This window comes from Pecten maximus, chromosome 19, assembly GCF_902652985.1.
Source record: "Pecten maximus chromosome 19, xPecMax1.1, whole genome shotgun sequence".
NCBI lineage: Eukaryota > Metazoa > Mollusca > Bivalvia > Pectinida > Pectinidae > Pecten > Pecten maximus.
In genome coordinates, this window is record NC_047033.1 from 10,814,953 (window position 1) to 10,833,749 (window position 18,797).

General features: G+C 43.1%; 1 protein-coding gene across 1 annotated transcript; it reads right to left on the reverse strand.

Moving 5' to 3' along the window:
* Positions 1-3,171: 3,171 nt before the first annotated feature.
* Positions 3,172-4,506, reverse strand: LOC117318128 (putative deoxyribonuclease TATDN2). Its single transcript, XM_033873130.1, has one exon. The coding sequence runs from the start codon at positions 4,504-4,506 to the stop codon at positions 3,172-3,174; it is 1,335 nt and encodes a 444-aa protein (XP_033729021.1).
* Between the last annotated feature and the right edge of the window lie 14,291 nt (positions 4,507-18,797).

Sequence of the window (18,797 nt, forward strand, 5' to 3'; positions counted from 1 at the left end):
GATAATTCCTTTAAATCGCTACCAGTAATAAAGGTATGAATGGATTTGAACTTAATTAAGTCAGAAACATCCTTGGGGGATGGGGAATATATTTTGCATTAATGGTGACTCTGACCCCCAAGGGGTCAAAGGGGTGGAGCCCAATAGGGGAAATAGAGGTAATTCTTTTAAATCGCTACTAGTCATAAAGTTATGAATGGATTTGAGCCCAATTTAGTCAACATTCCTGTGGGAAGGGGAACAGATTTTGCATAAATGGTGATTATGACCTCCGCGGGGCCAAAGGGACGGCCGAATTGGGGAAATAGAGGTAATTCCTTTAAATCACTACTTGTCATAAAGTTATGAACGGATTTGAACCCAATTTGGTCAGAAACATTCTTGGGGGAAGGGGAACAGATTTTGCATAAATGGTGAGTTTGACCTTAGCTGTTATTAGGACGTTACACAAAATAAACCAAACCAAACCAACGAGACAAAGGGGCGGGGCCCAATAGGGATATAGAGATAATTCCTTTAAATCGCTACTAGTCATTACTAAGTGATGAATGGATTTGAACCCAATTTGGTCAAAAACGTCTTGGAGAAAGCAAAACAGATTTTGCATTAACGATGACTTTGACCCCCAATGGACTAAATGGGCGGGGCCCCATAGGGGAAATAATGGTATTTTCTTTAAATCGCTACTAGTCATAAAGTTAAATTTAGATAGTCTGGACTACATTATTTCTTTAAAGCAGTTGGGATCCCCACACTATAACCATGTATAGCATTGTTGGAGGTTGACAAACATGAGCATTATTTTGACATTCGGTCAAATCCAACCAGGTGAGCGATACAGGCCCAAAGGGCCTCTTGTTTTGGGGGGGTTTTTTTTTTGTTTTTTTTTCGGGGTGACGGCCTTTAATCAATAATAATAGCAATCATTACAGTGCAGATTGTTGTTATTGATATATCAAATTATTGTTGCTAAAGGGCAGAGACCCTGGCTGCTACTAGGACGTTAAACAAAAACCAACACAAAAACCAGGTCGGAGACAACAGCACATGAACCAGAAACCTTTCAAAATCCCAGTAAAACATGTTATGATGAATCCTTTTTCATACACGTTGCACATTTCGACACACCCGGCTTCGTCAATAATCATATAAGTTTGATACATTTGCATTATACAAATATCACATATGAAGCTAATTTAACGTACTCATATATATTGGTCTCCCAAAAACTAATGTCTGTGTAAGTTCGTCCTAAATCATGGACACGAAATCAAACTGATTTGGATTCGACACTTAAGACCGATAACGAAAAAGCTTTGCCACTGCTAGTTTACTTACAAAAGAAGACATTTCATCTTAACTTATATAGCAGATGTATACTACTCATTTGTACACACGGACGCTTTCATTACTCATGTGTAAACATTACAAAAGCGAAAAATTACAATGACAAAAAATGAATTAAGCGCAAAAGGTAACTCTCTGTACAGAACCAACATGTCAAACTGTTGACACATTAAACATCGAAATGATTTTAAAGTATCTTAAAAAGTACACGGGCAAGACAAGTAGAAGTACAATGTACAATCATTCATCAATTTCTCCTGAGAGTACATGGTGAACATCATTCTGAAGATTCAGAAACGTGTGCTTTGTTTTTTGTACAATGTCTTCATTGCGATGTATTTCTTTTGTTCTTGCTCTCGTTGTCGGTGTGTCCAATTTATGGCAAACCCGGTCTTCGTTGATGAGGACAGATGGATGCCATGCAAAATCACAAATACTCCCAGGTTTTACACAAGATGATTTGGCTCTGGAAAGAGCAACAAAAAGAGCACCAGGATTTCTTGATTCTAAACTCCTTGTACCTGGATTGAAGACAATGTATTTGTGTGTTTCCCCGCCACCAATTATCATTCCTAAACATCGATGAATGGTCGTGGTCCAGCAAAGTCTGAGTGGAATTTGCACCCGTTAGCATGAAAAACATTTTCATTCAACTGGTTTTGCTACGGGAATTATTGGCACTAACTTTCCATTACCATTCACACACGGAGGTCCATGATAACCATCAAATTATACCATCACCACGCCAGGCAGCGAATCCTGGGGTTTAACTGTTAATAGGACGTTAAACAAAATAAACCAAACCAAACCAAACCTGGGGTTTACTGCCCTGCAGGTAGAGCGTAAGAATTGTTCCTGCTGCCCCCATTGCATGATCGTAAGAGGCGACTAAATTTGGGGTCTTATCTTTTCTATTCTTTCTGAACAACTTTCTTCTTCCTAATGTCTCCCTTGACAATGCCTCACTTTTGGTCATCAGTTGAGCGTTCGCCCTGTGAGGAAGGCTTTGGGTTCTGTCCCCTTGCCGAGACATACCAGAGTCTTTAAAAATGGTAGTTGCTACTCCTGCTTAGCGCTCTGCATATTTGGAGTGGGACGACTGGTTCGCCCGTTGTCAGTATAATGTGACCGGGTGGAGTGTGCTGCTGGGTGTCTTCGGCAGTATGCTTCAGTGAGGTAGCAATATAAATCGGCAAAAGTTCCGGCCTATCACAAGGAGACTTAACACGAACATACTGCATTTCCCTTACAGGCATAGCCAGTGATATATTTTTCAGTGGCTATAAAAATGTCTTCGACAAAGGGATTTTCAGGCCCGTTCTTTGGAAGATTTGCTCTCCATCCTGGTGTATGAACCCTCGAATTCTGAACAAGAACTGGATGATCCCTTGCCATATCTAACTGAAGCGATTTGTTTTTATCAAGTATTATTGCAAGGTGAGGTCGGATGTTCTTTGGAAATTCCATGCGACAAAGTTTTTTCTTCTCTCAACGAGCACGTCTGGTTCGGGTTGCTGGTATCACAAAACTCATTGACTTCCTGTCAGAACCACGGAGACACCCGGAGTTGTCCGAATGACTACGGAATCCTGACAAGGAAGACAACTCTGGCGGACTAGTCCCAGGTTAACTACACTCCTCCCCGTTTTCATGCTCCTCCATACCGACAGCAAAACACACCTTCACAGAAAAGTTCCTTGCTCCAAGGAAAGTCCCGGAAAATGTGGCCACACAAAGTTGAATAACTTCTGAACAGTTCACATAAAACAATAACAAGTGAAACTTTCAGCTCGCAAGGACTAGCGTCATGAAAGTTCACGGTCCCTATAACTGGTACAGCTCTCGGGCATTGGCGGTCGCACACTCAAGGATTTCGGGTGTCCGAGCGTCTAGATGTGCTGCTACTACAGCCGCTGTCTCCCCAATGTACGCTGGTGTACTAACCCGTGCCTTCCCAGGGGAAAAGTAGGGAGAATCGGTCTCTAGCAGCGACCTGTTCCACGGGATGGCCTTGAATCCTTCCAGTTGCGGGTTGTCGAAAACGCGGACAGCAGCAGTTACACCGAAATACGTGTTCGGAAACTTCCGCAGCCACGCCCTGACAATATCGCTCTTTCCCATGAAACAGTTAACATGAATCCTCTGCTCACTGGAGCATACGTCCTCCACCATACCCAGAGCGGATCTGTACACATCCGTGCCATGGCTATCTCCCTTGACTCCTCTTAAGTGTAGCACTAGGGGTTGATCAGGCCGAGCCATCCTCAGGAGTTTAACAAAGACCTCCTCCTGACGCGACCATCTCGAGATGGGTATGGTCCGGTCTAGGCCACACTCTCCTAGAGCCACTACCTTGGGATGATCCAGCAGACGTTGGAGACAAATGTTCCGCTCAATGGTGAGTGTCTCATAGTGTTTGGGATGGACACCCACTGCTACCCTCCATGGTCCATGCGACTCAAAGTCCACAGGGGGGTATGTGTTGGGTTCGCTGAACACAACAATGCCTCCGACAACATTCACTGGAATGCTTGGGGTCTCCGTCACGGCATCTGAATAACTATAGGCCAGCAAATCCTCGACGGTGTGTCCACTGCTCTTTCCCCAGATCTGGCGGCTGGTCCTGTCAAGGTTGAAATGACTGTCGATGACGTCCGGGCTGCTGGGCGCGCTAAGGGTAGGCACGGCCGTCTCCTCATCATCGGAATCCACCACGTAGAACTCTTCCAGACCTGGAAGTAACTCAGCTTCGGCCGACGACTCTGGAGATGCCGGCTGCAGTGTTGTTGCGGCTGCTTCCTCGAATGGTGGTTCCACTGTAAGTCGGACAACTCTAAAGTTGTAAAACTCTGTTCGTTGCGCCGGCGTACAGACATCCAACATAGCGATCAGACATCTCCAGAACAGTAACACAGCAGGAAAGTTCACAGGATGTAGAGAGAACTCTGTAGACTCTCGGACTCCAAACAAACTACAAGCTTGCCGGAAGACCTCGAGGTGACAAGGGTCCAGGACGCTCCCTTCCGGAATCATCCTCGACTCGTTGACGTGGTCTACAGCTGCCTGGAGAGTGGTTTTCCTGCCATATGCTAGGCAAACCAATGATTTCAACGCCTCTATCTGGTTGGGGACGTTAGAACTGACGTCGGAAAACACCATCGGCAAGTGCTTGGTTACGGCATGGCGTTTCGCTCGCCTGTCCTTGGACGTACATCCAGACAGAGGGCAGTAAATTCCTCAGGTCGTCGGAGAGCTGCTAGGGTCGCTTTGCTGGGTCATCCTTGCTTCTGTTGGGCCTTCCATTGTCGCTTAGGTGTCATAGGGCTGTCAGACATGCTTCTGTAAAAAGATAATATCTAGTTACAACCTGGTAGACATTCTGGACAGAGATACACATCAATTAGTTTGGCGTGCTCCTTGGTTACATTTACGCAAGAACCATGATACCATTCCCTACATTCCCCACATTGTATCATCAGTCCCCCGTTATCAGGGCCACGACATAGACAGAATGCACTGTCCTCAGCTGTTGCTACAGCCGGTTGACCCTGTTTACCCTGAGCGCGGAGTTCGCGTTGTCTGAGTAACCAGGCGGGCAAATCTCTGTCTCGACAAGGCTTGAGACGATCATGGTTTATCGTCACAAGTTTCTTTCGGAGCATGATTTCGTACACATACTCCGTGAGTTTACGAACTACCAGAGCTGGTCCTTTCCAGGTTGGGGAGAGTTTGCTACACTTACCCTTGACTGTGGCGGTATCTAGCACATACACAGCATCACCCACGGAATATGACCTTGTGAATGATTTAAGGTCATAGTCCCGCTTGTTGATAGCCTGACTGGTAACCAACTTACTACAAGTGGTTTCGTGAGCGGACTGTATTTCCGTAACCAAATGGGATACATATTCCTCATAATTCTCATGATCCTCGGGATGAGGGCCTGGAAACATGAGGTCGACTGGTGTATTTACCTCTCTCCCCAGCATTAACAGGTTTGGTGTGAACCCAGTGCTACGGTTGACGGCAGATCTTATAGCCCCGGCGAGTTGTGGCAGGAACTCGTCCCATTGACCAGTAGACCGACTCGTGAAACATCGCACTGCGTCCATGACCGTTCGGTTAAACCCTTCCACTTTTCCGTTGGAAGAGGGTCTAAAAGGTGTTGTCCGTGCTTTGTGGATATGGAGCATTTCACAGAGCTGTTTGAATAGATGGCTTGAGAAAAAGTGATTAACTGCTGCCTTAGCCGTTTCCCCAGCGGTCTGGTTAGGCAGTGGTATACACTCTACCCATTTCGTGAATTGGTCCACTATCATTAAGATGTACGTATTGTTGTTTCTTGAAACAGGAAACGGACCCATAAAGTCCAGGTGAACCCTCTCCATAGGGGCGCTAGCATGATAAGATGTGAGCTTACCTCTAGCTTTCCTATTTGGTTTTTTTGTTCCTGTTACAAGTTGAGCAGGTAGCAACGTGGTTTTTGATGTCCCTCAACATGTTGAACCAATAAAACTTTTCCTTACAACATCCAATGGTTCTCTCCTGACCTTGATGTCCAGTGGAAGGTAAGTCATGGGATAGGACCAGTATGTCCTTTCTCAAGTTCTTGGGCACCACTAACAGTTTTTTGCCCAGACAGTTGCTGTCCCGCTTCCACTAAACACCTTCTTTATCCAAGGAGAATAGCTCTTTGTTTAGCCAGTAGTGTTTTGATTCCCGGCTGCTCAACATAAGGATATTCTCAGCAGGAGCGTCTCGTGACTCAAGCCAAGATAATACCAGGCTTAAATTTGGATCCTCCCGTTGAGCTTTCCCAACTTCCTGCCATGAGTAGCCGTTAACCCAGTCTGGCTTGTCCCCATCCCTGACGACGGCTCTGACTGTTGGTGTTAAATGAGCTAGAGATACCGCTTCGTCTACTGAGTTGATAAAGCTGCTCCATTCCTCGTGTCGTTTAGCACAGTAAGTGCACCCACCACACGGTAAATCTTCCAGCAACACACTGTGTCGGAACTCCTGGCAATCAGATTCCTCCTGCAGTCGTGACAAAGCGTCAGCATTCACATGTTTACCCCCAGGACGATGATGAATCTCCATCCAATACTGGCTTAACTCCTCAAGCCATCGAGCGAGTTGACCGTTAGGGTTATTGAAATTCATCAACCATTGGAGACTGCTGTGATCAGTTCTTACTTCGAAATGACGACCCAGCAGGTAATGACGAAAATGCCTTGTGAATCTCACAACTGCAAGGAGTTCTTTCCTCGTCGTACAGTATTTACGTTGTTCAGGCGTCAATGCAAAGCTACAGTAAGAGATACATCTCTCCTCTCCATTCTGTACCTGTAATAACTCTGCGCCAACCGCGTAATCTGACGCGTCCGTGTCCTAAATAAACTTGTCTTCCGTTGTAGGGATCGTCAACACAGGATCACTACACAAAGCTTTCTTGAGTGCCTCAAAGGCATCCTGTTGCTCCGCTTCCCAATGGAACTTGTTTTTCCCTGTCAGTGCATACAATGGTACAGACAAATTCAGCAAAGTTCTTTATGAAACTTCTGTGATAATTAGCAAACCCACAGAATCGTTCCACATCTTTGGTACACTTAGGGGTTGGCCACTTCCTCATAGTCTCAGCTGACCCTTCACTCACTTTCATTCCGTCGCGTCCGACTACTCTGCCAAGGTACTCTACTTCTGTTTTGAAGAGATCACATTTCTTCGCTTTTAATTTGATCCCGTACTGGCGGAACCTTTCGAACACTTGGGCTAAGTTGTCCATATGCTCCTCGAAATTCCGACCAAGTACTAGGACATCATCCAGAAAAGCGAGTACCATGTTCCAGTGTAGACCTCTCAATACCAAGATCGTCACTCTGCAGAACGTGCTCGGGGCGTTGGTTAGACCAAAGGGCATTCTCTTGAACTGGTAAAGACCATACTTAGTACAGACCCGTGTACGTTCGCAGTTCCGACTTAAGCGTAGCGTTTCCGTAGCACTTCCGTAGCATTACCGTATCACTTCCGTACCATTTCCGTATCACTACCGTAGCATTACCGTACCATTTCCGTAGCACTTCCGTAGCATTACCGTACCATTTCCGTAGCATTTCTGTAGCGTTTGCGTTTACCTATTTTCACTCGCTGACCGTCTCATAACCGTTCGGTAGAAAATTTTGCGGAGTGTATTTTTTATCGAAACGAAATTTAGTTAAATATACTTACCGAACGTCACTAAAGCATAGTAGCGACAGCAAATAATTTAATAAAGAGGTGAGAATTAAATTATATGGTTATACATCTTTCTGTATCTTTGTTTAGAAAAAATAACACTCTCACAAAAAACAAGTCAAGTCACGTGGTCCATCGATCTTAGTGTGATAAAAAAAATGGCGGATCCTAGTATAGTAGTCGACGCATTACGATGGAAACGAAGATGAAGATCGTGTCAAATAAACAATATTTCCTTTACTGTGCTATAGTCAAACCTTTAAAACAGTTCCATGTAATATGCACTGGTCAGGCTACATGTATAGGGTACAAATGGTCCAGACAGTATCACACAGGTAAACTAGGGTAGTTAGACTTAATTGTCAGCGATGATACAAACAACACAGCATGTTGTACACTGGTCAACTAAAGGTACGGTATTCTGTGGATCAAGTGATGACCAAGTGATACTAGGTGTGAAAGGTAGAACAATAAGAGATAATTATGACCTACAGGTAAGTCTATAGACTGCTTCATAAAACTTGGCTTCCAACATTAATGAGAATGTCATCGTGATCTACGGAGTTATTCATTATTTATTTCAGTTTTAAAACCCAAAGGTCTAATCACAAAATTGATAACAAATTGATAAAATCAGAGACCGTATAAATGTGATATATATTTCTCTCGGTAAAACTACGACAGGAAATTCAAATCTATATCTTCGGATCATATGTGATATATATGTATGTATCTGATAAAGTATAACAAGAGTAAATTAATTACAAAGTAAGAGCAAATACGGTATATAAAGTGCATACACATGTGAAATAGAACTGATGTCCTAAATAGAAATCATCCAGATAATCAAGTTAGTCTTGTTATGAACAGTAAAAAAGAGACTTAATTCTGAAAACAAATCTTCGTCCGACATAAATCTCTCAAGTGAGACGTTAAAAAACTGTCAGGAATATGACAAACGTAGTTTTAATCAATTAGGACTCTTTTAAGAACATTACAATTTCTTACAATAATCCAGAATTTACAGGGATAAAGCAGGGTTGAGCTACTCGACCTAGTCAAAAAAAGATGTGGAACTAAAAAGTTAAATTATCCTGTACAAGTTCGATCAAGCAGGCTATGTAAAGATTTGAATAAAAATATATGTATTAATGCCTACATACCAGACTAGGTAAGTTGAATTGTGTACAAAACATGTAATACAGACTTTGATCGTTTAATTTTGATTTAAAACACGTAAAAGATGTAAAAAAAGAGGGTGAATCATTTGAATCGCGTAGTTTAAGGACTGATATTATACAGATATTTTTTGTATCATCACACTAACATCATCGTCAAAGTTGGAATAGCAAAAACTTTTCTTCGTGGCAACGTTGCTTTACTTCATTAAGAAACACATCCGCTGCTAGTTTGATAGAATTTTATAATTATTGGTATGCACAAAAAATATTTGCTTTGGTGTCTTTTCTAAAATTGTTATTTTGTAAAAAAAAAAAAAAAAAAAAAAAAAAAAACCCTCACACATATACACAGATTTAAATAACAGTCATACAAAACACTTGTTAATACTTCTATTATAAAAAGCATACATTTGTAATTTAAACTCTTGAGATGGTGATGGTTTCATGATATATGTAAACTTAATAAATTTCTATTTTTACTGTGAATATCTAAGATTTGTTATAAGTAGCCTCTATAAATTCATTTGAATCATTATTGTATAAGTCATATTCAACTTGAAATTTTCATATTTTCTTTCATGAAAGTAAGAACAGGCTACTGCTATAGTTTAAACTCACTCAGGTGTAAAATTTGACATGTTGGCCAGGTAATACAGGTAAATTTCTGTATGTTGGCTAAGTGAGAATAAGCCATAATTGAACCCCGGGGGGTTAATTGGGGACAGGTCACCTGGCCAGGTATACCACGTGCCAGACATAAAAGAGCTAGACTGATCGGCATCTTACAGGTAAAGTGTGATAGGATGCATGTCCTCAAGGCTGTAGGGTTGCATATTGATTTCAAAAGTAGATTCTTCACTCTACACTGTTGAAGTCTTTATATATTGAATCAAAGTATTACCGGGTTATGTCCTTTGTGATAATAAGTTTTAAAAACAACTATTGTGCACTAATTATACCTTTACTTCAGTACTTTAAATCTCGTGCACTCCTCACTTCTCCTAGGGTGCAAAGGTTAACTGATTGTCACTCAACTGTAGTTGTAGTCCATTAATAAATATTTTCAGAGTGTTATCCATTATCACATAAACATACAGAGTCTTCTCCATTGCAGACGTGTGATATCAGAGACATATATATGTCTCTGGTGATATACACGTATCTGATTGCATATGTACATTGTATAGTCTTAAGTATATAATTATTGATGTTTTGTTTTTAGTTTTTATCCCTCCCCATGCAGCCAGAATTTCCTCTGATCCGACATCAGACTTTTAAACAAATCGTCAATGCTTACACACCATTAATATTACCAGTGATTGTTATATATAGACTTGCCAGGCATGTACATGTACTTGACTTAATTGTCCCCCTTACTTGTTGCCATGGGTACTAACCCCCTTCCCCACCACCATCAACTTCACCTGATGGCCATGGATATACACTTGATTAGGAGTCACCGGGCTCAGGTGTGTAAGTCATAACCACACCTGGTCAGTTTCTCCTTTTTACAATTAGCCCTAGGCGGGTCTATCCATAGCCTGGTCAATCTGTGTTCAGAATTCTTGATCTGTTTACCTGTACCTAAATTAACACTTTGATACAAGTTTTACAATTCAATTAGTTTATTACTTAAACCTTAGGGTTTATCAGTACAAATGCGGTGAATAAATGCAGTGAAAATATAGATGAAATACATAAAAACAAAACGATAATGTTCGGACACACAGAGACAACACATACGCGACCGCAGCGCTAGTGTAGAGAGTGATTTTATTTTAGAATTAAATACTATCGTCTTTTGTTGTCGAGAATAATAAATTATGACCTTAATATTTCCGGTTTCTAAAAGTTGTACAAATTTTCGCATACTGAGGTTTTCTATAGTAGTACAGTTTGATAAAACGTTCTTCCACTTCCCGATACAACATTCACTCCATCAGACACCTTTCACTGTCGTTTCTACGAGTTCGCTTCGTCTAGGATCCGCTTTTTATAAGAACCAGATATTTATTCAGAAACGATTGATTATTTGTGAGCGTCAACCGTAGCATTTCCGTAGCATTACCGTAGCATTACCGTAGCACTTCCGTAGCATTACCGTACCATTTCCGTAGCATTACCGTAGCATTTCCGTAGCACTTCCGTAGCATTACCGTAGCATTTCCGTAGCGTTTGCGTTTAAGACGGAACAGCGAACGTACACGGGTCTGTAGTAAAGGCTGTTTTACACTTGTCCTCGTCCTTGACCTTAATCTTCCAATAGCCCCAGGTGGCGTCCAGCTTTGAGAACCACATGTTGCCGGATAATGTATCTATGCACTCCTCCACTAAGGGTAAAGGAAACACATCCTTCTTTGTGACCTTATTGAGGGCGCGATAATCTATACACCATCTCACGCTTCCATCACGTTTGCGTACCAGCACTGGAGACGATGCCCATTCCGACATGGACGGTTCGATCACATCAGCCTTAAGCATTTTCTCCAAGTGTTTCTCCTCCTCCCCCACAAAACAACTAGGGGTCCTTCGGAATCTCTGTTTAATAGGGCGCGCATCACCTGTGTCGATGGCATGCTCTATTGCTCTGAAATTACCTATGTCAAACTCATGTGACGAAAACACATCGGCATAACTTATCAACAACTGTTTTAAGTTAGCACGTTGGTAATCGTTAAGTCCCAAGCATGACCGCTGGTAAAGATCCTGTAGGTGTTCTGTGATCTCAGAGTTGTCATTCATTGAGGTTTGTAGGGTACGAAAGGTAGCTTCTGGTTTATTTCCATCCTCGGGGAGTATCTCATCTACTTCATACGCCGTACCAACTCGTTGATTCTTAAAAGCTTTCTGTCAGACAAGTTGATAAAAGACATTGTTGGAACCTGCTTACCCTCGATACAAACACGACATGCAAACATGGTTCTAACCTCCGGCTGTATAAAGTATGGCTTGTCCTCAAGGGGTTGGTATGGGACACACTGTAACTGGAGTACTGATCTCGCAGGTACAGAAACCCGTCGGGCAGTTCTGATCCTAACAGTGGAGACAGCATGCACAGGGGCCTCAGTCTTTGGCTTAAAGGGTACCACTTTATCCTGAATATGAAAGTAGCCTTATGTTAAGTCATGAAGTCTAGTCCAATCAGCATATCATACTCAATAGGTGCGACATACAGAATTTCTCTTAACTCCAAGCTATCAATGACTATACTTGTTGTATCAAGTAAATACCCTATCATCTCCATTTCTCTACCAGCACCGCGCAAGGTAAACTCTGCTTTTATCCCGGGTTTTGTTTCTAACGCCCGATACACCCTATCAGAGATCAAAGTAACCTCTGACGCAGTATCAATAATCGCGATGATTTGCTTACCTTGGACTGATACTGGTATTTCAATCATCGATGACGACTTCAGCTGTCGGATGACTAAGGGACGCTAAGTTTCTTGTAGGCAATCTTTACCGCGGATCAGACATTGGCCTTCTAGCCTGATCCCTGCCCGTTTAAATCTTCTGAGAAAGATACTTGCTTCGCTGGCTTATTAACGTCTTTCTTTTTTGGACAGTCCCTGACCATATGTCCAAACGCGTCACAATAGAAACACCGTCCATTGTTGGGCGACGGTGACCTTGACCTTTGACCTGACTGGCTGGCTGATCTGGGTTCTGCTTTTATGGATTCCAGATTGCGCAACAATGCTTTGAGGTCCGCCTGCATACGCTCCATTCTCTCGTCGAGGCTATCAATCCGGGTGCCTACTGAGGGATTCGTAGACTTGCTTGTTTGTCTAGCCCGACGACCTTGGAACACACATTTAGCTGGTTTTTCTTCATCACTGTCACTTGTTCCTACGTCCTGGGACAGCAAAACTTCGCGTATGTCGCGCTTCGCGTAATTCTTGTCATGTATGGTCTGGTGATTAAACTGATAACTTTTTATCTTGTCTAGCACCAACTCCACTGACTCCAGATTCAAGTTCGCAACATACTCGCCTGCTTCTTTGTCCACACACCCATGACAAATTCTCTTGACTGCTTGCTTCTGCATGTAGTCCTCAGGCAAGTTAGGGTACGCATGTAAAGCTAACTGCAGTACCCTGTCAGCCCAATCCTCAATAGTTTCCCCGGCCTTTTGGTGAGACGTGGCCAACTTGTCCTGCGCGGTATCCGGTAGCAACATACCACCAAACCTCTTCTCCAGTCTCTGAAAAAGGTCGTTGAATCCAATGCCAACATTCCTCTGCACAGTCGTCGCATAAAAATCACTGGCTTTCCCTTCGAGAGTCCAACACAAACAGTCTTTCATCTCGTTGAGAGTCCAGTTTTTTTACCTCTGCGTACCTCAGGAACTTGTGCTTAAAACCCATCCAGTTCTCCTTACCGTCAAATTTTAAGCCTTTTGGTAAGGTATCATTAGTCCGACGATCGTTTCTGCCACGTCTGGCTTGTACCCTCTGCAGTTGACCTTGAGGCTGGCCCTGAAGCTGACCTTGGGGTCGACCTTGACGTTGACCCTGGTAACCTTGGAGCTGACCCTGGGGTTGACCTTGGCTATCCTGAAGCTGACCTTGAGGTTGTCCTTGATAACCTTGGGGTTGACCTTGGTGATCTTGTAGCCTACCTTGAGGGTGACCTTGATAAGCTTGGGATTGACCTGGATAAGCTTGAGGTTGACCTTGGGGTTGACCTGGATAAGCTTGGAGTTGACCTTGGAAATCTTGAAACTGCCCCTGAGGTCCCTGGGGTGTCATTGATGGATAACCAGGTGATGGTGGCACTTGGTACCCACCATATGGATTATATCCATAGTGTCCATACATGTTTCCATAGGGATACATGGGTGGATATCCAGGCACGTAACCGTAACCTGGAGGCGGTGGCGGCATATACTGATGGGGTACCTGACCTGACATTGGTGCCTGGCCAGGCATTCCACCATACACGCTATTATTCATATAAGGAGCTGGGGGATATGCGCCAGTTGGGACTTGGCTATATGGGTACGGTTGTACCTGTGGTACATACCCCTGCACAGCACCTTGGTATGCTGTCCCTGATGTGGGTATGGGAGTAGTGTCACCCATTAATGTTGGTGTGACAGGTGGCCTCCCTAATGGAGGAGGGGTTACCCTGTTGTTCCCACCAGCCATAGGCAGTCCAGCAGCCTTAAATGGGCTAAACTGGCTCTAGGACTTTTGGGTCTAGTACCTAGGGACATACCTGTAGTAGTAGGCTCCTGGGTTACAGGTGCTTCCATCATCTGATTTTTAGCATCAATCAGTTCAACAACATTCGCATACATTGTGCTCATGCCGGAATCTGATTGCTGCATTACAGGTTTAGTATCCGTCTCTGGTTGAAATTTGTGCTCTTCATCCCCTTCTCCCCCAAAGTAGTCTGGGTTGGACTCAAAGTCCAAAAGTCCATTAACTCCTGGGCTTTAACATTTTTGATATCACCCAGGTTCTCCCTAGTGATATTACCCACTACATTTCTAGCCTCCATAATCTTTCTCGCCACATTCTCTCCCACCCCAGAGAGAGCTAATTGTACCTGCTGCCCCCATTGCATGATCGTAAGAGGCGACTAAATTTGGGATCTTATCTTTTCTTCTCTTCTTTCTAAAAACTTTCTTCTTCCTAATGTCTCCCTTGACAATGCCTCACTTTTGGCCTTTAGTTGAGCATTCGCCCCTGTGAGGAAGGCTTTGGGTTCTGTCCCCTAGCCGAGACATACCAGAGTCTTTAAAAATGGTAGTTGCTACTCCTGCTTAGCGCTCAGCATATTAGGAGTGGGACGACTGGTTCGCCCGTTGTCAGTACAATGTGACCGGGTGGGGTGTGCTGCTGGGTGTCTTCGGCAGTATGCTTCAGTGAGGTAGCACTCTAAATCGGCAAAAGTTCCGGCCTATCACAAGGAGACTTAACACGAACATACCGCAGCCTCCCAAAACACACATACGCACGCACCACACGCATGCATGTCGCACGCACGGGAGGCCGTCCTTAAATGACCTTAGCTGTTAATAGGACGTTAAACAAAATAAACCAAACCAAACCAAACCGTGGCAAAGTTAATTTTCACTAGCACTTTACTTTCCCCTACTCCTGCCATAATTATAATATGATTGAATACGTATTATTCTTAAGTAAACGTAACCTAGGAACACACGTTAGTTCAAACACACAATTGGATACAGGATACACAGTTATATTAAATTGCAATATAAATACATATAAACATATATATCTCAAGAAAAGTTATGAACTAGAACGCAATAAATATTCGACAAAATATTGACTGCCAAGTATTGACAACCGCAAGTCAAAAAAAATTACCGGAAGTTGAACAAGGTTATTCTCGAGACATTAAATAACGCATTCAAACAACAATTATCTGCACGCAAAATACAAGAAATATGCCACTAAATGTAATGACTGGAGTTTTGACAATATATCACTGTGACTATATCACCGTTTTTCAATAGAAATAACAGGGACAACAAAATATAAACCAACAGGTCACAGTGCAAAAACTACATGAAAAATACTCAGCGACACAACATTCAAATATGGCGGTGACACGCACGTGCTTCTCACACCTCGCACAAATAAAAGTGGTAGGTCCGAAAAGTTTGCCGACGACGCCAAATATAGTGAACTCACGTGTTGTCAAGCACAATATATGGTCACTGAATATAAGTATATACTCACCAAATGGTTCACAATAATATCTTAGTAAAGACGAGCACGTCTGGTTCGGGTGGCTGGTATCACAAAACTCATTGACTTCCTGTCAGAACCACGGAGACACCCGGAGTTGCCCGAATGACTACGGAATCCTGACAAGGAAGACAACTCTGGCGGACTAGTCCCAGGTTCACTACAATAATCTTCAAGAAGAGTCTCCTGAGTTAAACTCACATCCATAAGCATTTTATCCAGAGGATTGTTCTCATCTGGTAATGCCGGAGCAGTTCCTTCTGGTGGTGGCCATAACTGTCTGTTGGGGTCCCCGCTTTCATTTTGCCCTACCGGGTGAGATGCGGACATTTTATGTTCGGATGATGCCCACAGAGAAAGTTTTTCACCACATTGGTCGTCAGTCAAACCTGCTTTCAACGCTTCATCAAGAAGGATGTGAGGTTCTTTACCTCCTCTCCAACAAATCCCATGCCAGTGGACCATTCCTCTCGACTTTGCAAGGTATCTACTCCAAAAAAAGAGCTTCATCACATCTCGAAAGTATGACGTTGTTCTTAGGTCAAAATAATGTGCAACGACATGTGTGTTTTCCTGAAGGACATGAAAAAAAGTCTGTCGATTATCTAAATCACATGGGCTTCTTTAAAATACAATGAAAGCAATCTTTTTCAAGGATGGGAAGTGGAACTCTGCACAGCTGCCTGTTGTAAAAAAAAGACGGTAGTCCAGATCCTTCACTGATTTTGAATTGGATAAGAGAACGAAGCTCTTTTCCGCGCTGTGCCCAATATCGACTGCTGCCCCTTATTGCTGAGCCAAAATACAAAATTTTCTTCGCAGTTGAATGGTCCTTAGTTTCGATCTGTTTCTTTAGGTCACTAAGACTGAGATGGCCTTGCCCAAGTTGCTGTTAAAAACAAAATTCCCCATTTCAATTGCCCGTTTTCTCATTATCATATTATGTATAACAAATTTGAAATACCTATGTTTTGCAAATCGGCCATCTTGAAACCATAAAAGGTGATCTTCCCGATCCGAAAGTGACGTGCAGGTGCGTCGACGATTGATGTAGAAATCGCCCCAGCCGAAAGATAAAAAGAGACGGAAAGGCTAAAGTAAAACAATGTTTGGTGGTAAATTCAGATACTGGCAGGTTGCCTCCAGTTGGCCATGGAATTGTGGTTTTAGATTTATTTGACTTTTTACTACCCCAAACTGCTTCCTACAGAACGGTGTGGATTTTCCCCGAATATTTACATATGGATCAGGAAGGAGCACACTAGAATGTGTCTTAGAATGTGTTCTATGTCTTCTCCTGGGGTTTGGTTTGGTTTGGTTTATTTTGTTAAACGTCCTATTAACAGCTAAGGTCATTTAAGGACGGCCTCCCGTGCGTGCGACATGCATGCGTGTGGTAAGTGCGTATGTGTGTTTTGGGAGGCTGCGGTATGTTCGTGTTAAGTCTCCTTGTGATAGACTGCCCTGCAGGTAAGGCGTAAGAATTGTACCTGCTGCCCCCATTGCATGATCGTAAGAGGCGACTAAACTTGGGATCTTATCTTTTCTCTTATTTCTTAACAACTTTCTTCTTCCTAATGTCTCCCTTGACAATGCCTCACTTTTGGCCTTTAGTTGAACGTTCGCCGCTGTGAGGAAGGCTTTGGGTTCTCTCCCCTGGCCGAGACATACCAGAGTCTTTAAAAATGTTAGTTGCTGCTCATGCTTAGCGCTCAGCAAATTAGGAGTGGGACGACTGGTTCGCCCGCTGTCAGTATAATGTGACCGGATGGGGTGTGCTGCTGGGTGTCTTCGGCAGTATGCTTCAGTGAGGTAGCACTCTAAATCGGCAAAAGATCCGGCCTATCACAAGGAGACTTAACACAAACATACCGCAGCCTCCCAAAACACACATACGCACTCATCACACGCATACATGTCGCACGCACGGGAGGCCGTCCTTAAATGACCTAAGCTGTTAATAGGACGTTAAATAAAATAAACCAAACCAAACCAAACCAAACCAATCCTTGTGATAGACCGGAACTTTCGCCGATTAGAACGTCTGTTCATCTGCTGGTCCCTTATCCTTAGCACGCTGGGTGTCTTGATCGAACTCAATAGTCGAGATGGTGGGGACCTCACCATCTACTGGCAGAGATTGTAATCTATCTGCTGAAATAGTTATATTGCCGTATGCTTCATTCTTTTCTTTAAGCCATTCGAGAGCGTGCTGAATTTCAAAGCGTCGTACTTTGAAATCCTTAGAGGTATCATTCGTACCCTGCTTTCGAACTCTTAGGATGTGTACATCCTGTGGCAATCTTGGCAAAATACTCGCAGGTTCATTAACTTCCTGTGGGAAGGTAACACAATGCCCGCTGAAAGTAATTGCACCATTTTTCAACATATGGATATTGATGCATGGTGAAATTCGACAGATCAACTGTTCTTCTACTACAGATAAATGAGCTAACTCAGGTGGTTGAGTGCCGGGATTCATGTTATTTTCATCAGAGAACATCTTTACTTGATTCTTTTCTCTGGAGCACCTTCTACAAACACCATTTTTATCTACTTTCATCTCAATTCTCCTTTTGTTACATACAATACATCGATTAATTTTATAATTTTGTTGGGCAATCTCGAATGCTCTTATTGAATCCATTGCTCTGTCAAATTTTAGATCTTCTGTGGCAGGTGGAGGGTAAGGAACAGTAGAACTGACATTTTGTCTACAGGCTTTATTTATTCGGCGCTGATTTCTTCGCCTTCTGTTTTTACGGGTGTGACTGGATTCGTTTTCAGATGGGGGTCATATAGTAAGCCAACTTTTCGACATTGCTCCTTGGTGTCGTGTTCGTTTGGAGAAACTTGCGGATGTGTCTTATTATTTGGTGTCAAATCTTCGTGTTGTTGTGGCAGGTCTTTATGTTGAAAAGCAGGGACATCGTGTGGAATACCTGTCGCAGGTGATGTTGATATTAGGCCATTAGCCTCGTCGTGTCTAGTTGTGACATAAGATTCGTTTTCAAATACGTCAGAATTTGCGTTTGGTCGGGAGGCCTCATTTACTCTGCGCTGGTTTATGCGCCTTATGTTTATACGTGGGCAATGAGTTTCATTTTCAGAAGGAGGGTCATATGGTAAACCTAACTGTCTACATTTCTGTTTTATGTCGTCCTCGTTTGATGATAGTTGTGGGCGTGTCGTATCATTTGGTGTCGAAACTGCGTTATTTTGTTGCATGTTTTCATGTGGAAAAGTAAGGGTGTAGTTTGGAATATCTGTCGCACGGGATGTTGAAATTGGGTCATTGGTGTCCTTGTGTTCAC

What these genes read in the sequence shown, in the direction of transcription:
- LOC117318128 (XM_033873130.1), bottom strand. Translation starts at nt 4,506, where the DNA reads ATGGTGTTTTCCGACGTCAGTTCTAACGTCCCCAACCAGATAGAGGCG.